The 21,320-nt window shown below is 40.2% G+C and overlaps 1 protein-coding gene across 1 annotated transcript in view; it reads right to left on the bottom strand.

Annotated features, from left to right (window-relative positions):
* Positions 1–11,866: 11,866 nt before the first annotated feature.
* Positions 11,867–21,320, bottom strand: part of LOC144609965 (heparan-alpha-glucosaminide N-acetyltransferase-like) — a 198,711-nt gene continuing 189,257 nt past the window's right edge. The window contains exons 17-18 of the mRNA XM_078428374.1: positions 18,842–18,954; positions 11,867–12,413 (exon numbers count right to left, since the gene is read on the bottom strand). Of these exons, the coding sequence (XP_078284500.1) occupies positions 12,232–12,413; positions 18,842–18,954 (295 nt within the window). The 3' untranslated portion in view covers positions 11,867–12,231. The remainder of the gene's footprint in view (positions 12,414–18,841; positions 18,955–21,320) is intronic.

Raw genomic sequence — 21,320 nt, 5'->3', positions numbered from 1 at the left:
TAGGAAGTATATTCATAAAAGTATATTCATAAAGCTGTGGACTCAATGTCTAAATGTCCGTGTCCCAGGTGTCTAAGCATGTGCTCAGTCTATCCGAGGTTTGGCTCTGATTGTCTGGGGTCAGACTGACTGGACAAATGAAGGCCAGTATAAACCTTCGATCTTGACTACGGGTGATTGTATGTACGGAGTTTGTACGTTCTCCCCGTGACCTGCGTGGATTTTTCCCGAGACCTTCGGTTTCCTCCCACACTCCACAGACGTACAGTTTTGTCCAGGTTAATTGGCTTGGTATAAATGTAACTTTCTCCCTAGTGTGTGTAGGGTAGTGTTAGTGTACTGGTCGGTGTACTCGGTGGGTTGAAGGGCCTGTTTCCATGCTGTATCTCTAAACTAAAAAAAACTAAACACTGCTTCAGTTCTTTGTGCAACAGGAATATTTGTCTCTGTGTCAATTTGTGAATCACAGGAATAGGCCCAAACATCCAACTATCTGCTGAGGCACAAGGTATCTTGAGGTGATATTCAGGGACAGAAGCCCAGACCCATTACCGACAGTGAGCTGTGTAACCACTGACAGTGGTTGGCACTCATATCCCCAAAATCTCCTCTCACTGTGCTTTTTTTTAACACTTTGTATGAAGTTATCCCATATTAGGTAACATGAAAAGCCCTGAGGATTTCGAAAATTTCAAAAAATGAAATTGCTGTAAAAACTCAGGAGGTCGGGCAGCATCTGTGGAAAAAGAAACAGCTAACATTTCAGCCTGAGAACTTTGTCAGACCTAGATAACTTGATTATTTAAGCATAAAAAAAATCATGAAATAACCATCAAAACTTTTGTTTACAGATACAAATGACTATTTCAAGGCAAACACTGAAAACGTCAAAAATAATGTAATTACAAATATTATGCAGAATGTATTCAAGGCAGTATTCAAGAATGTATTCAAGAAATATTTTTACAGTATCTTCTCTGAAATGCTGCTCATTATTTAAGAACACGCTCATTATTTAAGAACACAAGGATGCAAGAAATAGGAGAATAGATCATTGGATCTCTGTGCTTGTTCCACCAGTGTATTAATTGGCGACTTGCCTTTTACCTCAGTGCTACTTTCTGGCATCAACTCCATCTCCCTTGAATCTCAAAATCTATTGATAGAATTTTCAAACGTCAATAGCAAGTGAACCTGGAGGCTCTACCTCACTGGCTCTCAAATGCCATTCTGCCATGAGAATGGCCACCTACAGTCAGAAAGGCTCTACATTTTGCTGATGATCTTGGAACCAGACACATGTTCTGAAGTTGTGCCTGGGAGCAGTGTGGAGAAAACAGCGTACTCTCATCTCGAGTTTAACTGCTGACCTCAGGCAAATCACCGGCCATCACAGTTCTGCTCCAGAGAGTGCCAGGGAATGCAAGTTATTATTTACAATATCATAATATACTGCTGGTGGCAGTTTGACTATCAATTTTTAAAGACAGTTGGTAGTTTTAATGGTTGGAAGGGAACTGAGGGTAATCACCTCAGTTACCATCAGAATAGCCCTTAATGACTGCAGACTGGACCATTGATTTCTAAAAAGAGGGCTGGGGCCAGAGCTCTATCATCAGACATAGTTTACTGATATTTGGTTTTATTATATACTTGGAATTTGAATATCTCGGCAGCTCTCTGATACACCTCTTCACTGCACCAGCTTTACACCAAAGTGCAGAACAAATGTATTGAGCTTGGCTGAGAGAATATTGTTAATCATTGCACTGATAGAAAGAGCTCACATCTTCAAATATTGACAAACCATAAAAATCAGTCGTATTTAGTATCACCAAGGGGGACATTGTACACTAGAGCATCTTGAAATAAAACTCACTGTCATTGAGTTGTATTATTGTGGTACATAGTGGGACAGAATTTGCTGTGGGGTGCTGGTCTTTCCAGACCAACCTGTTAGCAATGTCCCCATAAGCATTAGGAAGTCCAGGTGCCCATGCGAATGCAGCACCCAATACTTGATGACTCAGCTCCACTGGCAATTTCCAGCTTGGATTCTACTGTCGGATTGCCCATGAAATCCTAAGGCAAGGCACAATGTGCTGCAATTCCTTCGCAAATCTCTTTATTTGAAAGTAGAGAAACAGATTCGAGGGACAAGAGGAAGTGTAAGATCATTTTCATGTTTTTAATTAGTTGCTTAATTTTTTTTATTGGTTCAACAGTTTTGGTTTTTAAACATTTGATTCAGTTCTCAAATTGTATTGGCTTAGTTATTTTTTAGTTGCTAAATTGATTTTTGTTGGTTTAATAGGGATATTCAAGTTGGCTAATTTTGGAGGCTGAGCTCAGCAGGTTTTTGTTGGAAATTGATGGGGGGGGGGTTGGTTTGATCCAGCCACGTGACAGCATTATATTGCACGTGGGCCTTCCCTGCCACCTAATGGCTCACCATTTTATAGAGTCATAGAGTCATAGAATCTTATAGCACGGAAATAGGCTCTTCAACTCAACTTGCCCACACCGGCCAACATGTCCCATCTACACTAGTCCCACCTGCCTGTGTTTGGCCCATATCCCTCTAAACCTGTCCTATCAATGTACCTGTATAAATGTTTCTTATACGAAGCGATAGTACCTGCCTCAACTACCTCCAATTTTGAATTGGAGATTTTTTGCAAGGAACTTAAAAAATGTGGGAATACCAGTGGAAATGACCAAATATTTCAGCAGGCAATGCAGGGAACAGCATCTGGAACAGTGATACTGCCATATTAACCTCAAGCTATTGTTCACACAGTTAACTCAACTGTGACTAACATATATTAAAAGTTCCATGTTTCTTCAGGTGGGAGGTAGCTTTCTCTTGAACCATCTGATGTGGTCTTGTTGGGGTTCGGGTTCAATCCTTATCCTGCACTGGGTCACGAGGCCACTGTGAGAAATTACATTGCATTAATGTGACTCAACCATGAAGAAAAAAAGCTCTTGAATATGCTTTACAGAGCGTTAACTAAATTCCCAACTACCTTTCAGACAATGAAGTATTTTTAAGGTGCAGTCACCCAAATAGCAGTTAGTACAACCTCAGGAGATCCTAATGCACCCTATAATTATGAAGTAATTTTGCCATGTAGTCAACGTAATAATGACCATATGTTCTGCTTTGATAAAGCAGAGGGATAAATCATACCTAGAGTATTAGGAGCAGTTTCCTGTTCTTCAAAAAATGTCATGGGATCTTTTAGGAGAAGATTTATCATGAGAGAATTTGGTTTAAAGAAGAAATACTTTATAAAATATAACAATTTGTACATTGACTGGAAAATGTTATGTCTAGTTTTATTATTCACTTTACAAGATGTGAACATTATTGCCAGAGGTGGTCATCTCTAAATGTTCCTGTTAAAATGGTGAGCTGTCTTCTTAAACTGCTTCTAATGAAACTGCTTTCCCAGTTTTGTCTAGAGTCACACAGCGCAGAAACAAGCCCTCCAGCCCACTGACTCCACGTCGACCCGTTTACAACAACTCCCCCCAGATTCTACCACACACCTACATAACTGGGGGCAAATTACTGCTTCAATTCATATCCCAATCCACATGTCTTTGGGAAGTGGGAAGAAACCAGAACATCCAGAGGTCACAGAGATCATGCAAACTCCACACAAGCAGCACCAGAGGATAGAATTTAACCTAGATTGCTGGAGCTATAAGGCAACAGATTTACTATGCATTGGTTAGAGATGTCCCGCACAGAGAGCCAGCAACAATATATAATGTATGTTTTGGAAAGAACCTGCAAGGCTTTGAGGCTTAACTGCCCTTTGAACTTACCCATTGATGTCAAAACTTTTGCATTAAAACCATTTCGGGCTAAAACTATTTTAAATGTTTTTACTCTCTTGCTCACAGAGCAAGTCTTTTCACTGTTTTATCATGCAACAGGAGGAGAATGGGTAGGTTAGACTCACATACAATGCCTTCTATGGTGACGTTTTTACTGTCAACCTTCACTCCAAATGATCATCTGAGAAATAGCAAGGGTAGTAAAAAATAAATTTACATCCAAACTGGAATCAGTTTCCTCAGTAAAAGAGAACAACTGAGAAAAGATCATATACTATAACAGGTGGGTCACATATCTCTAAGTACTCATACATAGATGTCAATGAATTGTTGAACTTCTTGCACAATTTCAGGCTACTTTTTCCTTGATTTGTAATCTGATTAGAGGTTTATTGTGAGGGAAATTGGCTATACGCTAGGAACTGCATGTCTATCCTAACTCCAATATCAAGCGGATTCTGGGTTTCTGTGGCCAGTGAAACAGTCAGCAATATAATTAGCTATGTTTCTCTTTACCTTCCATCGAATCAGCATTTGGAGGTACGATAGATGTGCATCGGATGTTGTTAAGATTGAGTTTCAAATGCTAATTCTAAGTGGATGTCATCCCAAGACTTCTTACCTGCAACAACCCTACCTGCAAACTCCCATCATCCGGCAGGTCCATCTTCATGTGTAACATCGTTTGAGCCAATTGAAAAATTAAAGGAATTTTTGTTACTGAATGGATGTTTCAAAGGATGAAACGGTTCCTTCCCACATCTCTGATAAAGTAAAATATGCCAAGCAAATTAGTTAAGACTTTAAGTCACCTTTGGCTTTGCCACAGGGTTGCTTGGAGTAGTGTTCTGGATATTAGTCTTCATCTCCTGCTTCCTAGACAGGATAGCCCTGGACTAGAAAGGAGAGGCTCCATCTTTAAGATCCATCTGGAGCGACTAGGTTTGTATACACTGGAGTTTAGAAGGATGAGAGGGGATCTTATCGAAATGTATAAGATTATTAAGGGGTTGGACATGTTAGAGGCAGGAAACATGTTCCCAATGTTGGGGGAGTCCAGAACCAGGGGCCACAGTTTAAGAATAAGGGGTAGGCCATTTAGAACAGAGATGAGGAAAAACTTTTTTAGTCAGAGTTGTGAATCTGTGGAATTCTCTGCCTCAGAGGGCAGTGGAGGCCAATTCTCTGAATACATTCAAGAGAGAGCTAGATAGAGCTCTTAAGGATAGCGGAGTCAGGGGGTATGGGGAGAAAGCAGGAACGGGGTACTGATTGAGAATGATCAGTCATGATCACATTGAATGGCGGTGCTGGCTCGAAGGGCCGAATGGCCTACTCCTGCACCTATTGTCTATTGTTTTTACTGTCAACCTTCACTCCGAATGATCATCTGAGAAATAGCAAGGGTAGTAAAAAATAAATTTACATCCCAACTGGAATCAGTTTCCTCAGTAAAAGAGAACTGAGAAAAGATCATATACTATAACAGGTGAGTCACATATCCCTAAGTACTCATACATAGATGTCAATGAATTGTTGAACTTCTTGCACAATTTCAGGAACGTATAAGCAGGCTACTTTTTCCTTGATTTGTAATCTGATTAGAGGTTTATTGTGAGGGGAAAGTGGCTATACGCTAGGAACTGCATGTCTATCCTAACTCCAATATCAAGCAGATTCTGGGTTTCTGTGACCAGTGAAACAGTCAGCAATATAATTAGCTATGTTTCTCTTTATCTTCCATCGAATCAGCATTTGGAGATACGATAGATGTGCACCAGATGTTGTTAAGATTGAGTTTCAAATGCTAATTCTAAGTGGATGTCATCCCAAGACTTCTTACCTGCAACAACCCTACCTGCAAACTCCCATCATCTGGCAGGTCCATCTTCATGTGTAACATCGTTTGAGCCAATTGAAAAATTAAAGGAATTTTTGTTACTGAATGGATGTTTCAAAGGATGAAACGGTTCCTTCCCACATCTCTGATAAAGTGAAATATGCCAAGCAAATGAGTTAAGTCTTTAAGTCACCTTTGGCTTTGCCACAGGATTGCTTGGAGCAGTGTCCTGGATATTAGTCTTCATCTCCTGCTTCCTAGACAGGATAGCCCTGGACTAGAAAGGAGAGGCTCCATCTTTAGAATAGACTTCAAAGAGAATCACAACCATTCATTCAGCTGGACATAAAACAAAATGAGGCGTTGGAACTGATGTTAGGTTAATATCACTTCTAATCAACTCACCACTGACAATGCAGTAGATCTAAGGTGCTAATCTGGAGTTGTGGTATGAATTTGAATAGATTTTGGTCCACTACAAGTATCATTATTTGAAGGGTTAGGAGAGGTGTAAGGATAGACAGGATAGCCCTGAAGATTCGCAACTGAAGGAAAAGGGGGATTGACTTCAAATTGTAGCATCAGGACATTTCTTAAACAGGCAAAGTGACCACATTGTGGTTCTGGCAATGAGCAAATGGCAAACTCCTCTGTCATCATGAACTTTAACAAAGCAGACCTCTGCCACCTCCTTGGAGACCCACGTGTGTGATAATACAACAGCAATCTTGCTGGGAGAGGAAGCAGAATAGATTCAGCTGTTTTATGTACAAGAGATCAATATATTCACTGAACCAACTAGAAAGCGTTGGTAATTATAGGGTTCAGCTGTCTTTCCAAAGTATTGATAGATTTAAAACACATATAATCATTACAATTTCATAAAGGAAAATTTGTGTATATTTATATTTCTAGTTTAAAAAATCCTTAATAATATCCTGACCACATATCAGTAAAGTCATTAACAATAAGAAAGTAATTTATAAACTTAAGAAAAGGTTGGATTTCCCTCCAGGGTGACTCATCTGACCATTTCATTTCACACAGCTTCAAGCTGAGCTACAGCCTAATTTTAATTCCACTTTTCATTCACATTAGTCATATGAATCAATGGAGGATCGATGACTTGTTTCTTGTGCGGTCCAGATTAATGCATGTCAATTTGGAGGTACCCTCAAGGTCTCAACTGATGTTGTGTATTCAGGAGAAAGCAGATGTTGTATTTCCCTTGATCTATCTCTCAAAACCCTCAAATTGCTTCAAATGTTTGAAGTGCTGTCATCCGGGGGACAGTAGCGGAGTGATTATGTTACCACTCCAATAATACAGAGGCCTCGACAAATGATTCAGAGAAATTAGTTCAAATCCCATCATAGCAGATGGGAAATTTAAATTCAAGTAATTAACTACACATATCCGCTGGTGATCCATAACCTTTCTCCTCTGATTCGCTAACGTGACTTCAGCAAGGAAGCCTAGAGATTCCACCTTGATTAGAGCTTTATGAAATTCCATACCCACAGGAACGTGACTCCAAACTGCCGAGCAAGTCACTGATGTGTAGGAAGGAACTGCAGATGCTGGTTTAAACCGAAGATGGACACAAAAAGATGGAGTAACTCAGCGGGACAGGCAGCATCTCTGGAGAGGATTGTGTGACGTTTTGGGTCGAGACCTTTCTTCAGACCTTTGACCTTCTTCTGAAGAAGGGTCTCGGCCTGAAACAACACCCATTCCTTCTCTCTAGAGATGCTGCCTGTCCCACTGAGTTACTCCAGCATTTTGTGTTTATCTTTGGTTTAAACCAGCACCTGCAGTTCCTTCCCACACATGTACACTAAATCCTGATTAATCTTCTGCTGAAAGAAATGTCCTTCCCGCCCCTCCTTTCCAGCTCATGCATTCTTTTATATATTTAGCTTAAATCTGTTTTTAAACTTCAACTAATTCACAAGCAAAATAAAACAGCAGATGCCGGATATCTGAAATAAACTCCAAAACTGATGAAGATAATCAACAAGTCACGCAGTATCTGTGGAGAGAGAAATAACTAAAGGTTTTCAAGCTGTATCAGTTCTGCTGAAGGTCATCAATCTGAGAGGTTCACTTTGTTGCTCCCTCCATAGATGCAGCCTGACCGAAGGATTAGCCCCACCCTGCTCAAACCTTCTCAAAGCAGAATGTGTCCGCTTCACAAATTTACCCAGAACTGTTCATCTCTGCTGGGCTTTCCATATACCTATCCCACTTATTATATGTAAAAACCTCTGTGCCATCCAAGCCTGCCATTCTCACTCCAACCCCAATGGATTTCCCTCTAGTTGAAACATAGAAACATAGAGAATATGTACAGGACTAGGCCATTTGGCCCTTCGAGCCAATATAATCATGATATGATCAATATGATCATGGCTGATCATGCAAAATCAGTACCCCGTTCCTGGTTTTTCCCCACATCCCTTGATTCCGTTAGCCCTAAGAGCTAAATCTAACTCTCTCTTGAAAACATTCAGTGAATTGGCCTCCACTGCCTTCTGTGGCAGAGAATTCCACAGATTCACAACTCTCTGGGTGAAAAAGTTTTTCCTCATCTCAGCCCTAAAAGGCCTACCCCTTATTCTTAAACTGTGACCCCTAGTTCTCGAAACCTCCTTCTATCCAATTTGCTGCTGTAACCCTGCAAATTACCCCATTGTGGGACAAATAAAGGATTATTATTATTATTATTATTATTATTATTATTATTATTATTATTATTATTATTATTATTATTATTATTATTATTATTATTATTATTATTATTATTATTATTATTATTATTATTATTATTATTATTATTATTATTATTATTATTATTATTATTATTACTGTTTGTGGAAGTTAGAGTTTTATTGCTCCAGATCCCACTGCCTGTTTGGGTTTTTAAAACAGTTTAAGTATGCATGGTGACTCACTACCACCTAGTCTGCCCTAGGTGCTTTAGACCTTCACAACTTCCAGTCTTCCATCGTTGAAAGAGCATTCTGTTCGATTTCCGTTGTGTTCAAAATAGACGGACACATATTTAGCTACATCAAAATTAATATGCATAATCTATTAATATCACTTCCTAATTGCAAGCCTCTGTCTGCATTGCCATCTTTCATTACGTGATGCAGATTTTGATACTGTCATCAAGTCAATATCATTAATAAGTATCATAAATAGTTAAAGCACCTGCAGAGATTGCTATGGGACACCAGTAATTACATCCTTTCAAATAAAGTACCTACCCCTCATCATATTCCTGTCCCCTGCTGTTCTGCTGGTTGCTTAGCCTATCTAATAATTTGTCTTCTGATCCATGAGTTTCAATTTGAGTTAACTTCATCTTGAGCTTCCTGGAAATCCACAGAAAAGGTATTATGAAATATTGCATTATCAACTACCTTAATCACATCTTGCCCGGTGTGACGTTCCTTTACATATTCTTTAATTATTTCTAGGGTAAGCACAGAATCTGGGGAACAGCATGATAACATGCAAAGCTGTCTTTAATTCTCTTATTTCCCTTTCTTATCATTCATAAATGGTGGAGTTAGATGTGCAATTTTCCACTCTACACGACTGTAAGAAATTTGGAAAGTTCTATTTAGGGCGCCTACAATGTTCTCGTGTAATTTCATTAATAACTTGTATGGACACCAGCTGAGCCTGAGGATTTGTTGTTCCCCATTGTCATTTTTTTTCTTCATCACTGTAATTGTACGTCCACCTATTTTGGCGAGTAAAAAATCTCTAACTGAGTGTTCAGATTCTTGGATAGTCCAATAATCAGCAAAGTAAATGTTCAATATATCTGTACTACTCTTATTATTTATTACCACTAATAGCTTTCAAACTATAGAACAGTACAGCACAGGAACAGGTCTGGCAACCCATAATGTCCATGTTGAACATGATATCAAATTAAATGAACCCTCCCTGCCTGATCCATGTCCAACCATTCCCTGCATATCCATATTGAACATTGTTGTCAACATGCATCTTCTTCTAAATATAACTAAAATACCTTGTGCCTTAATTTTATTATCACTTGCAAGTTTTTTCTTTCACAGTGCTTTTATTTTTAAACACTTGTCTTCAGTCATTACATTTTGCTATGCATTGTTTGTAAGCAGTCTAGTTCTGCGCTAATTCTAGGCTCGGCCATTGGGAAATGGTCTTAGTTTCTATTGTACTGGAGTGAATGAGATAATCAATCTTACTTTCTCCTGAATCTCCCTTCTCTGCACTAACCACGTTAGAATGCCTAGTAGATGGGAAAATTCTTGCAGAATCATGAACAATTCCAAGAATGACACTGGCAATTGAAAGGCATTTTTATCACTCGGACTATGAATGAGAGAGAGAAAGATCAGTGGGGAAACATAGACTTCGTAATTAGGTTACAGAGCTGTCACTTCAACCTCTGGCAGAACTACAAGGTTGTACATCTTCCAAAGAATAGCTTTCAGAAGGAAATTCACTTGACCATTGTCGATTTAGATATGTAGACCGATAATTCAAAACTGGAATTATTCCAAAGATAACTTGAGATGAGAGTAAAGGTGAATTGTAAGACTGCTTGATTTGAAACCTTAACTTGGCATTTTTCCTTGCATAACATTCATAAGATGTTGCATCAATATAGGATACCAGCTCACAGATAACAACCATGAAAAATGCTGATATATTTTACCATTCAGTATCAATTGGATCATAATGGTTACTGTGAATCTTATATCATCTCAAAATACGATGACTGGCATTCTTGATGGGATCCTTTACAGCACGAGGCACTAATTCCTATTAACTGGTACTTCAAACCTAACATTATCTTTAATTACCTTTTGATTAGTTAGTACATTTTGTAACAGGTATCATTTATAAAACATAAACTGAAGCTTGCAGATGATCTAAAAATAAAACAAAAGTAGACCCACTTTAGTAATATACCCCCATTACATCTCAAAGTACTGAACAAATAATTAACTGTTTTGAAGAATTGAGTTTTGTTTTGGAACAACTCCTTCCTGCTTAATACTGCAAATGTAAAAAAAGCAATCCATGCTGCCGACAGCGATACGTGGACAACATTCAGTCTGGGGACGATGAACAACATCTCATGTCTGTGCTACACAAGAATCAGGTAACAGCCATCTCCTATGTCAGAGAAGATAGACACAAAATGCTGGAGTAACTCAGCGGGACAGGCAGCATCTCTGGAGAGAAGGAATGGGTGACATTACGGGTCAAGACCCTTCTATAACAGAGCGCAACCAATCTCCTTGACGATTAATTACATCACCCTTGTCAAGTGGTTTTTCAAACAAGGATTTTTCAATATCTTATCAGTTTGGGGTGGTGGAGATGGAGCACTGTGAGACATGAGTCAAGGATAGACATTTGATTGAGGAGTTCCTCAATGTGCTCCTTACAGTTGGTTTGACTGCCTCTTAGTCCTTGATAAGCCCTCCTTCATTCTTGGCACTGAGAACAATAGACCCTTGACTGTTTAGGCTATTGATGATCCTGACATGCAGAAGAGTCTTCCAATATCTTTAGCATGTTGCAGGATCTCCTGCATTTAACTTGGTAACATTGGTAACAAACTATTTTCATCGGTGGACTCTGGATCAAATCATGACTGTCATGACCCACTTGGTAGATGGGTGCTGAATACCCAGAAAAATGATGTGAAGTTCTTGAGCTTTCGATGTGTGTTGGGAAGGTTAATTGTAGTATTGGAAGAAAATACTTCAGAGGTTCTGAAATTAGTTATGAAAGAGGTTTAATAATGTTGCTCTGTAAACAAAAGGGTAAAATGAAACTGTAAATGGAGGGCTACGAGAAAAATAACGGGTAAAATGCAAAGAAAAAAACAAAACAGAAGTACATTGAAGAAGCAGAATAATCTACCTGTCTATCTACACAAAGCAGAATAATCTACCTGGGCTGAAGAGATATAATAGCTACTGGAAAGGTCTGAACAGAACAGAGTTTAGACAGTCTCAAATCACTCCTAGTTGACTCCAATCAACACAACAACACCCAGCATTCTTTTCTACATTGAAAATTGTATCAAAGATAACTAGAGTGTAATTCTCAATCAATTTAATACGGTGTGTCAAGTTGAGCTTGAATCATTACTGCTTGTTGTGGTGATTTTACAGACAATACACAGCCTAACTAGACAGCAGCCATCACTGTGCTTCAGAGAATGTCGGAATGCTTTAGGTTGATATTTCTAATTGTTGATTATTCATAGTGCCCAAATAAAATAATCTTAATCTTCATCACAGCTAAAGATTTATAGTTTTATATAAAAAGAGCGTATTTAGAGAAAGATTCCCAACCTAAATAAAGGAATAAAAACAAAAATGATTTACAGTCACTTAATGGCGAGGATCAGATTAAATTTGGGCTCAAAATTAAAAGTAAAAAGCGATAGAAATGAATAAGATTATGCATTTTTAATTACATTCAAACCACATTAATTGGATCCATTTATTTCTGGCCAGTTAGATTTTTAAGAAGAATCTCTTTCTATACAGTAGGTATGCAATGAAAACCCAAACAGCAGTGCCCACTAGGTCCTGTAGGAGGCGCTCAGCATGAGTGTTCCAGTACTTCATTTCCCAGCTGAACGGGAAGTATCCACCCAGTATGGAATGTCCAACATAAACGAAGATTGAATTCATTCCTGTAAATCAACACAGAACAAGTGGTATTTTGATGCGTCTTCGTTGCCTCCTAGACACTCACTCTATTGTCCTAGAACTTACACTCCACTGCCCAGCTACTTGACCTGTGCCTTGGAATGAGCGACTCGTCTGAGAGCGGAGGGAGACAGTTGTGACATGATGGGCCAATGGCCTCTTTCTGCACTCCAATCATTGTGTTATTCTATACAAAAAGAGGTAAGATCTGGAACTAGTCAGGTTGGGCTGATTCTTTACAACTACATACACTGAGACTCTGTACTGCATGATAGGGCTATGTATTGTCAAATAGTTGGGAGAGTGCAGGCTGCAAAGGAATCAGCTTCTTTTTTTCATCATGTGGTCCCGAGGCTCAATGTATTCTCTTCACCAATCTCTCTCCTATTCACACTCTCTAACACTACATATTTTGTTAACTATATTCCGACCAGGTAGACTGGGAAAATCAGGTTGGAAATGGACCCCAGGAAAGAGAGTTTGTAGAGTGCCTTCGAGATGGATTCTTAGAACAGCTTGTACTGGAGCCTACCAGGGAGAAGGCAATTCTGGATTTAGTGTTGTGTAATGATCCTGATCTGATAAGGGGACTAGAGGTAAAAGAGCCATTAGGAGGCAGTGATCACAACATGATAAGTTTTACTCTGCAAATGGAAAGGCAGAAGGGAAAATCGGAAGTGTCAGTATTACAGTATAGCAAAGGGGATTACAGAGGCATGAGGCAGGACCTGGCCAAAATTGACTGGAAGGAGGCCCTAGCAGGGAAGACGGTAGAACAGCAATGGCAGGTATTCCTGGGAATAATGCAGAGGTTGCAGGATCAATTTATCCCAAAGAGGCGGAAAGACTCTAAGGGGAGTAAGAGACACCTGTGGCTGACAAGGGAAGTCAAGGACAGCATAAAAATTAAGGAGAGGAAGTATAACATAGCAAAGAGAAGTGGGAAGACAGAGGATTGGGACTCTTTTAAAGAGCAACAAAAGTTAACTAAAAAGGCAATACGGGGAGAAAAGATGAGGTACGAGGGTAAACTAGCCAATAATATAAAGGAGGATAGCAAAAGTTTTTTTAGGTACGTGAAGAGGAAAAAAATAGTCAAGGCAAATGTGGGTCCCTTGAAGACAGAAGCTGGGGAATTTATTATGGGGAACAAAGAAATGGCAGACGAGTTAAACCGTTACTTTGGATCTGTCTTTACTGAGGAAGATACACACAATCTCCCAAATGTTCTAGGGGCCGGAGAACCTAGGGTGATGGAGGAACTGAAGGAAATCCACATTAGGCAGGAAATGGTTTTGGGTAGACTGATGGGACTGAAGGCTGATAAATCCCTAGGGCCTGATGGTCTGCATCCCAGGGTACTTAAGGAGGTGGCTCTAGAAATAGTGGAAGCGTTGGAGATCATTTTTCAATGTTCTATAGATTCAGGATCAGTTCCTGTGGATTGGAGGATAGCAAATGTTATCCCACTTTTTAAGAAAGGAGGGAGAGAGAAAACGGGTAATTATAGACCAGTTAGTCTGACATCAGTGGTGGGGAAGATGCTGGAGTCAATTATAAAAGACAAAATTGCTGAGCATTTGGATAGCAGTAACAGGATCATTCCGAGTCAGCATGGATTTACGAAGGGGAAATCATGCTTGACAAATCTACTGGAATCTTTTGAGGATGTAACTAGGAAAATTGACAGGGGAGAGTCAGTGGATGTGGTGTACCTCGACTTTCAGAAAGCCTTCGACAAGGTCCCACATAGGAGATTAGTGGGCAAAATTAGAGCACATGGTATTGGGGGTAGGGTACTGACATGGATAGAAAATTGGTTGACAGACAGAAAGCAAAGAGTGGGGATAAATGGGTCCCTTTCGGAATGGCAGGCAGTGACCAGTGGGGTACCGCAAGGTTCGGTGCTGGGACCCCAGCTATTTACGATATACATTAATGACTTAGATGAAGTGATTAAAAGTACCATTAGCAAATTTGCAGATGAAACTAAGCTGGGGGGTAGTGTGAATTGTGTGGAAGATGCAATAAGGCTGCAGGGTGACTTGGATAGGTTGTGTGAGTGGGCGGATACATGGCAGATGCAGTTTAATGTAGATAAGTGTGAGGTTATTCACTTTGGAAGTAAGAATAGAAAGGCAGATTATTATCTGAATGGTGTCAAGTTAGGAAGAGGGGATGTTCAACGAGATCTGGGTGTCCTAGTGCATCAGTCACTGAAAGGAAGCATGCAGGTACAGCAGGCAGTGAAGAAAGCCAATGGAATGTTGGCCTTCATAACAAGAGGAGTTGAGTATAGGAGCAAAGAGGTCCTTCTACAGTTGTACCGGGCCCTGGTGAGACCGCACCTGGAGTACTGTGTGCAGTTTTGGTCTCCAAATTTGAGGAAGGATATTCTTGCTATTGAGGGCGTGCAGCGTAGGTTCACTAGGTTAATTCCCGGAATGGCGGGACTGTCGTATGTTGAAAGGCTGGAGCAATTAGGCTTGTATACACTGGAATTTAGAAGGACGAGGGGGGATCTTATTGAAACATATAAGATAATTAGGGGATTGGACACATAAGAGGCAGGAAACATGTTCCCAATGTTGGGGTAGTCCAGAACAAAGGGCCACAGTTTAAGAATAAGGGGTAGGCCATTTAGAACGGAGACGAGGAAGAACTTTTTCAGTCAGAGAGTGGTGAAGGTGTGGAATTCTCTGCCTCAGAAGGCAGTGGAGGCCAGTTCATTGGATGCTTTCAAGAGAGAGCTGGATAGAGCTCTTAAGGATAGCGGAGTGAGGGGGTATGGGGAGAAGGCAGGAACGGGGTACTGATTGAGAGTGATCAGCCATGATCGCATTGAATGGCGGTGCTGGCTCGAAGGGCTGAATGGCCTACTCCTGCACCTATTGTCTATTGTCTATTGTCTATTGACCTTCAAGGGTTCCGTCCAAAACGGTTTTGACCATATCTTTATTTCCTCATTTTCTTTTGGCCATTCCTTCATTCATCCCATCCTCATGTTCCTCTTGCTTAAAATTCCTCCCAGCTGCCCATCTGGTCAGATTGATCAGTAGCTGAGGAGGGGATTGAGGGGGCAAAGAGAAGGATTTCCCAGCCAGCCCTGGTACAGTAAGCCAGCCATTCCCCATCAGCCACCAATGTGAATGGGATAATCTGATGAGGATTAGCATTTGATAGTTCAGGCCATTCCTTTTGTATAGTTTAGTTTCAAGATACAGCGCGGAAACAGGTCCTTCGGCTCAACGGGTCCGCACCGACCAGCGATCTCCGCACATTAACACCAACCTACAGACACTAGCGACAATTTTTATATATACACCAATCCAATTAACCTACAAACCTGCACTTTTTTGGAGTGTGGGAGGAAACTGAAGATCTCTGAGAAAACCCATGCAGGTCAAAGGAAAACATACAAGATCCATACAGACAGCACCCCTAGTCAAGATCGAACCCTGGTCTCTGGCTCTGTAAGGCAGTAGCTGTACCGCTACGCCACCATGCCACCCTTTGTGGTTGCCCATTGCCAACTGTCCAGAAGCCAATGCTCCTCACCTTACCCCACTGTTACACTGTTACCCCAAACCCGCTAGAACTCACAGCACATCCATGATTTTTCCTGTTTATCAATAGATTCCTAGCAAACAGCTGGAGTAACTACAAGAATCAATTGGATTCTATCAACTAAAAATAAATGTTGACCCCGAATGGGCTTTATCTGTAGTGTACACAATGCTAATTTATTCACAGCACAGATTAACACCAACAGATCCATGCCAGTGTTCATATTCAGCACCAATCTCCCCCCCCCCCCCCCCCCCCCCCCATCCTTATTCATCAATATTCTTCAGCTCTTTATCTCTCAAATGAACAAGTGCATTACATCCTGGTTTGGCAACTTGCACGCCCAGGAAGAAGGGAGGCTGCAGAGAGTGGTCGACACTGCATGGACCATCACACATACTGACCTCCCAACCTTCAACGGGATCTACAGGAGGCACTGCCTCACCACGCCATCCTAGCCATGCTCTTATTTTACTATTACCATTGGGAATTAGTACAAGAGCCTAAATTCCATGGCCATCAGGTTCAAGAATAGTTTCTTCCCAGCAACCATCAGACTCGTCAACACTACACTAACCCCAACAACTATGATATCCTATGGACTGTGTCTTTGGTTGTACTACCGACTTTGAATTTTCACTGTTGTGGTTATGTAGTATTATGGTTGTTAATTTATCGATTATCATATTTTTATCCATGATGTTTAAGGGCCCATTACGCTGCAGTAGGCAAGAATTTCATTGTTCCATTGCTGGTGCACCTAACAAATGAACACTCCTCACTGATCCAATTTTTGTTTTGCCTCAACCTACGGTCCTGAGTTCTGCATAATAACTTGAGATTGTCCTGAATTTTTTATTGTATTTAATTGTGATTATCTAAAACTTATGGTTCTAAATTCTAGTTTTTAACTTTTTTAACTTTTTTAAATTAATCTGTCTGTCTCACTTTATTTTGTGTTCTGATTCTGACTGCTTAGCGTATTTATAATTAGCGTATTTATATACTTCTATCGGGTCTCCCCTCAACTTCCAGAATTCCAGAGAAAGCAATCCAAGTCTGTCCAGCTTCTCCCTGTAACTAATACACCCTAATCCAGGCATCGTTCTGGTAAATGTTCTCTGCACCCTTTACAAAGCCTCCTGTACTGGGGCCACCAGAACTGCCCACAATACTCCTTTCCAGGTAAAGTCCATTCTCAATTGCCTAAGGCAGGAAAGAAATTGCATGTTTAGGCAATGAAAACTTTTAAATAGGATTTGAAAGAGATTATGAAATTTCTGTAAACAGGTTCCAAGAACTCTGCCTCGCGTTGCTGATTTCAAGCTGAACATGAAGACTAAGTGCAGAAAATGGTACATTTATATGAATCTTGATGATATCACTTCCTTAATAGCCACACAGGCTTGACTATAAAGAGGCACTGGACTAGTTCACTTCAAATGATGCATTTCCTAATGTCATTGGACAGACTGGGAAATAGCTGCCACAGGATATTCTTCTCCCTCATTAAACCTTCTGCGTTCCATCTGTCCTCATTTACACCAAGCATAACCAATAATGAACTTGATCCTCCATGACACCTGTGTTAGACTTGTGAAATGCAGCTTGAGAGGGAAGCTACAATCTTCTGCAGAGTATTTGCTTTTATTTCATTGCTTTACTGATTTCCTTTGCTCTTGAACTCCCCGGTTTGTGTGGCACAGTCATGTGAGGTTTCATTGCAATTTATCAATCTTCATAATGGGGTCAGTGCAGATAAAATGTAGAAGATGATCTGAGAGGGAGTTAGGGAAACGTTCTGTTGTCTCATCTATATCTGGTAGATTCTGCACAGTAGTAATCTTTCAAATCATGAGCCCTGGTTTATACACTAACGCTAGAGTCTTCAGCACCTAAACCCTTGCTAAATTATTCTTCCTTGCTTATTTACATCCCTTCTATTATGCATATTTAAGTGCCGTAATAAATGCTACATAACTGGGTCTTTGTAAGTTAAGCTTTATCTGATCATTCACGTGTTTTTTTAAAATAGTTCTTCTCTGGTTTCCTGCTTCATCTTCCAAAACTAGTGACCTCATCCTCAGTGATTTTAATTTACATCCCAATTCATCAATCTCTTTCTCCTGATGTTATTACTTTCCTGCCCTCCCCTACTCTCTCACCTCTCCCTTTCCCTTAGAGCTTAGAACATAAAAATAGGTGCAGGAGGAGGCCATTTGGCCCTTAGAGCAAGCACCGCCATTCATTGTGATCATGGCTGATGATCATCCACAATCAGTAACCCATGCCTGCCTTCTCCCCATACCTCTTGATTCCACTAGCCCCTAGAGTTCTATCTAACTCTATTTTAAATTGGCCTCCACTGCCTCCTGTGGCAGAGAATTCCACAAATTCACAACTCTCTGGGTGAAAAAGTTTTTTCTCACCTCAGTTTTAAATGGCCTCCCCTTTATTGTTAGACTGTGGCCCCTGGTTCTGGACTCCCCCAACATTGGGAACATTTTTCCTGCATCTAGCTTGGCCAGTCCTTTCATAATTTTATACGTCTCGATAAGATCCCCTCTCATCCTTCTAAACTCCAGTGAACTCTGTAGAATCTCTCAACCCAAGTTCATGGCTTTATTCTCAACCTTGTTCTCACTGCCCCCATCAATCATAAATAAGGCCATCACAAATCATTTATTCACATTGAACTTAATCCATACCCCTCTGGCCCCTCCCAAACTGAACTCATCCTGGCCAATTTACATCACGCGCTTGATCACAATGGTCGATGTGCTGACGACTTCAAAAGTGCACATTAGGGTGTGTACAGCATGTAGAGACCACTCTTCCTGCTTACCTGGGAAGATGAATGGCTCCCCACCCCACCACTCCCTCATGTCTATGATGTAGTACATCAGACCCAGCAGGATGAAAGAGAAGCAGCCTGTTGTGGTGACATAGGATGGGGACCTACAAAGACATAAGAATAACACATCAGTAATCAAAGTAGAATTCCAAATCAAGGACCAATTCAACAGGATCCATAGATTCCTGAGGAGGATAGTGTTCATGGTGAGCATCATAAAATTAATGAGTAAAACACAATCACAGAGTGCATGATTCCCCACTGGAAAACTCAAATTATGGAATCACAACTTTACGTAAGACATCAACTTTATAGGCGAAGATAGACACAAAAAGCTGGAGTAACGCAGCGGGACAGGCAGCATCTCTGGAGAGAAGAAATGAGTGACGTTTCGGGTTAAGACCCTTCTTCAGACTTTATAGGCAGCTTATTGAATTCTAAGAATCACACAAGAAACCTCCCATGTGATAGACATGTTGTGCAATGATATGAATGCTCTGCTAAACTGTTTTTGATTATGTTACTTCAGTGAGGAATAAAGGACAGGTGAAACACAGATCAATATTCTTGCTGAATATACTGGCAGATTTATTAGTGACTGTCTTGGATTCTCCACAATTGGTAATATCCACTCCATATCTACCATATCACATCTCTGCTACTAGAATATTACCAAATTACCACAAGCACACTCATGACTCTCGACATTGTAGAAGGATCATGTCTTGCTAGGTCATTGTTCATATAAATAGAAAGAATAACCAAAAGCTTTCCTTTTAAACAGTGGTTCTTTCCCTGATATGAAACAACAGAAAACTTTACAGTTTGCAAAAGCTGCTGATGATCTTTACTTTTTACTTCAGCATTCTCTCAAGATCAAGGACAAATCTGCATGTTCTGAGATGGCTCCTGAACCCTATGTGGGAACCATAGACTCTGCCACATGCAAATAAACAATCATTAAATAGCTATTTTACCGATGTCCAAAATGAAAGATAAAGATGCCATAGCTTTGATAAACGCTAGTGACTTTGCAATTAAAAATAACAGGTATTTTGATAACACCTATACCTCTTCTGATTCAATTGATTGTTCACAAAACAAATAAAGAAGATCCAACACCTCAACATATGAGCAGCCACCATAACTGGTTGCTGAGTCAACTTTGTATACATAGGTCACACCCTTAGTTGTAGTTTAGTTTCAGTTTAGTTTATTGTCATGTGTACTGAGGTACAGTGAAAAGCTTTTGTTGCGTGCTAAATTGAATTTAACATAACAAACCACCACTTCAACATTAGATCTAAACACTATGGAAACTGACTTAAACCCTTATAGAACTCTAGGATCCTTAAGAAAAAGAGAACTTCCTCGGTGCTGCACTGGAGTGTGACCCAGACTGTGAGCACAATCCAATGATCACTTGTTTGGTGCAGGTATTTCACAAGAAAGTTATCAGTTTCACACTGGCGATATGAAGGCATATGACCAAAAGTGTGGTCGGAGAAATACATATTACCTCTGAAGAAGGGTCTCGACCCGAAACGTCACCCATTCCTTCTCTCCAGAGATGCTGCCTGTCCCACTGAGTTACTTCAGCGTTTTGTGTCTATCTTCGGTTTAAACCAGCATCTGCAGTTCCTTCATACACCGAATACATATTAAAGAATGTTTTAGAGGAGGAGAGAGAGGGGAGGGTGAGAGGTTGAGCAAGGGCCCTCCAAATCGTAGGACCTTGACAGATAAAGCACAACCGCTACTAAAGGTGAAATTGAATTCGGGATGTTTGGAGGAATGAGTGAGCAGTAAAAAGAATCCTTCAGAGGCAGCAACGCAATATAACAATCAATGGCTCCTAATAGAATATTCACAGTGATAACAATATTTCTGTGGATGCGGGTCAAGAGAAGAAAGAAGCTCTCTTTCAGTTCACTGGAAATATGAGATCAGCCCAGCATTTAAGTACATTAACTGTCACTGTCTGCTTCTCTGATCAGAACCTGGCCACTAATGAAAACTGACATTGAAAGGAAATACATTGTTGCCCCATGCTGCAGCTCAGGTTTGTCAAGAGGCAGATAATCAATGAACAATGTAACATATTGCGGTTTCCAATAGATGATAATGTATGCAAAATAATTTCAATCAAGGATGAAAATGAATAAACAACAAAAATCAGCAGTGATTATTTTAATGAGCTGAAGTACTTAAATTATTGGCAAAGAGCCACCTTTATTTCCAAGTCACTTAAAGTTCTGATCAATTGGTATCATTATTTTCTCATTTCAGTCTTTCAAAGGAAAACATACGGATGTTCCTGGTGATAAAATGCGATTTGTGCCCTTTGTATTTGTTGACAGTATTTTCCACCTACTTTGCTTCCCATCCATATTCTCACCTCCCCCCTTTCTTCAACCCATCACCCAAATACCTCTTCCGTTTACCCCTCCCCTTCAATCTTCTCCCTTCC

Source organism: Rhinoraja longicauda, chromosome 35, assembly GCF_053455715.1.
Source record: "Rhinoraja longicauda isolate Sanriku21f chromosome 35, sRhiLon1.1, whole genome shotgun sequence".
In the NCBI taxonomy this organism is placed as follows: Eukaryota; Metazoa; Chordata; class Chondrichthyes; order Rajiformes; family Arhynchobatidae; genus Rhinoraja; species Rhinoraja longicauda.
Note: the sequence above shows the minus strand (reverse complement) of the source record. Positions and strands in the feature narration are given on the sequence as shown.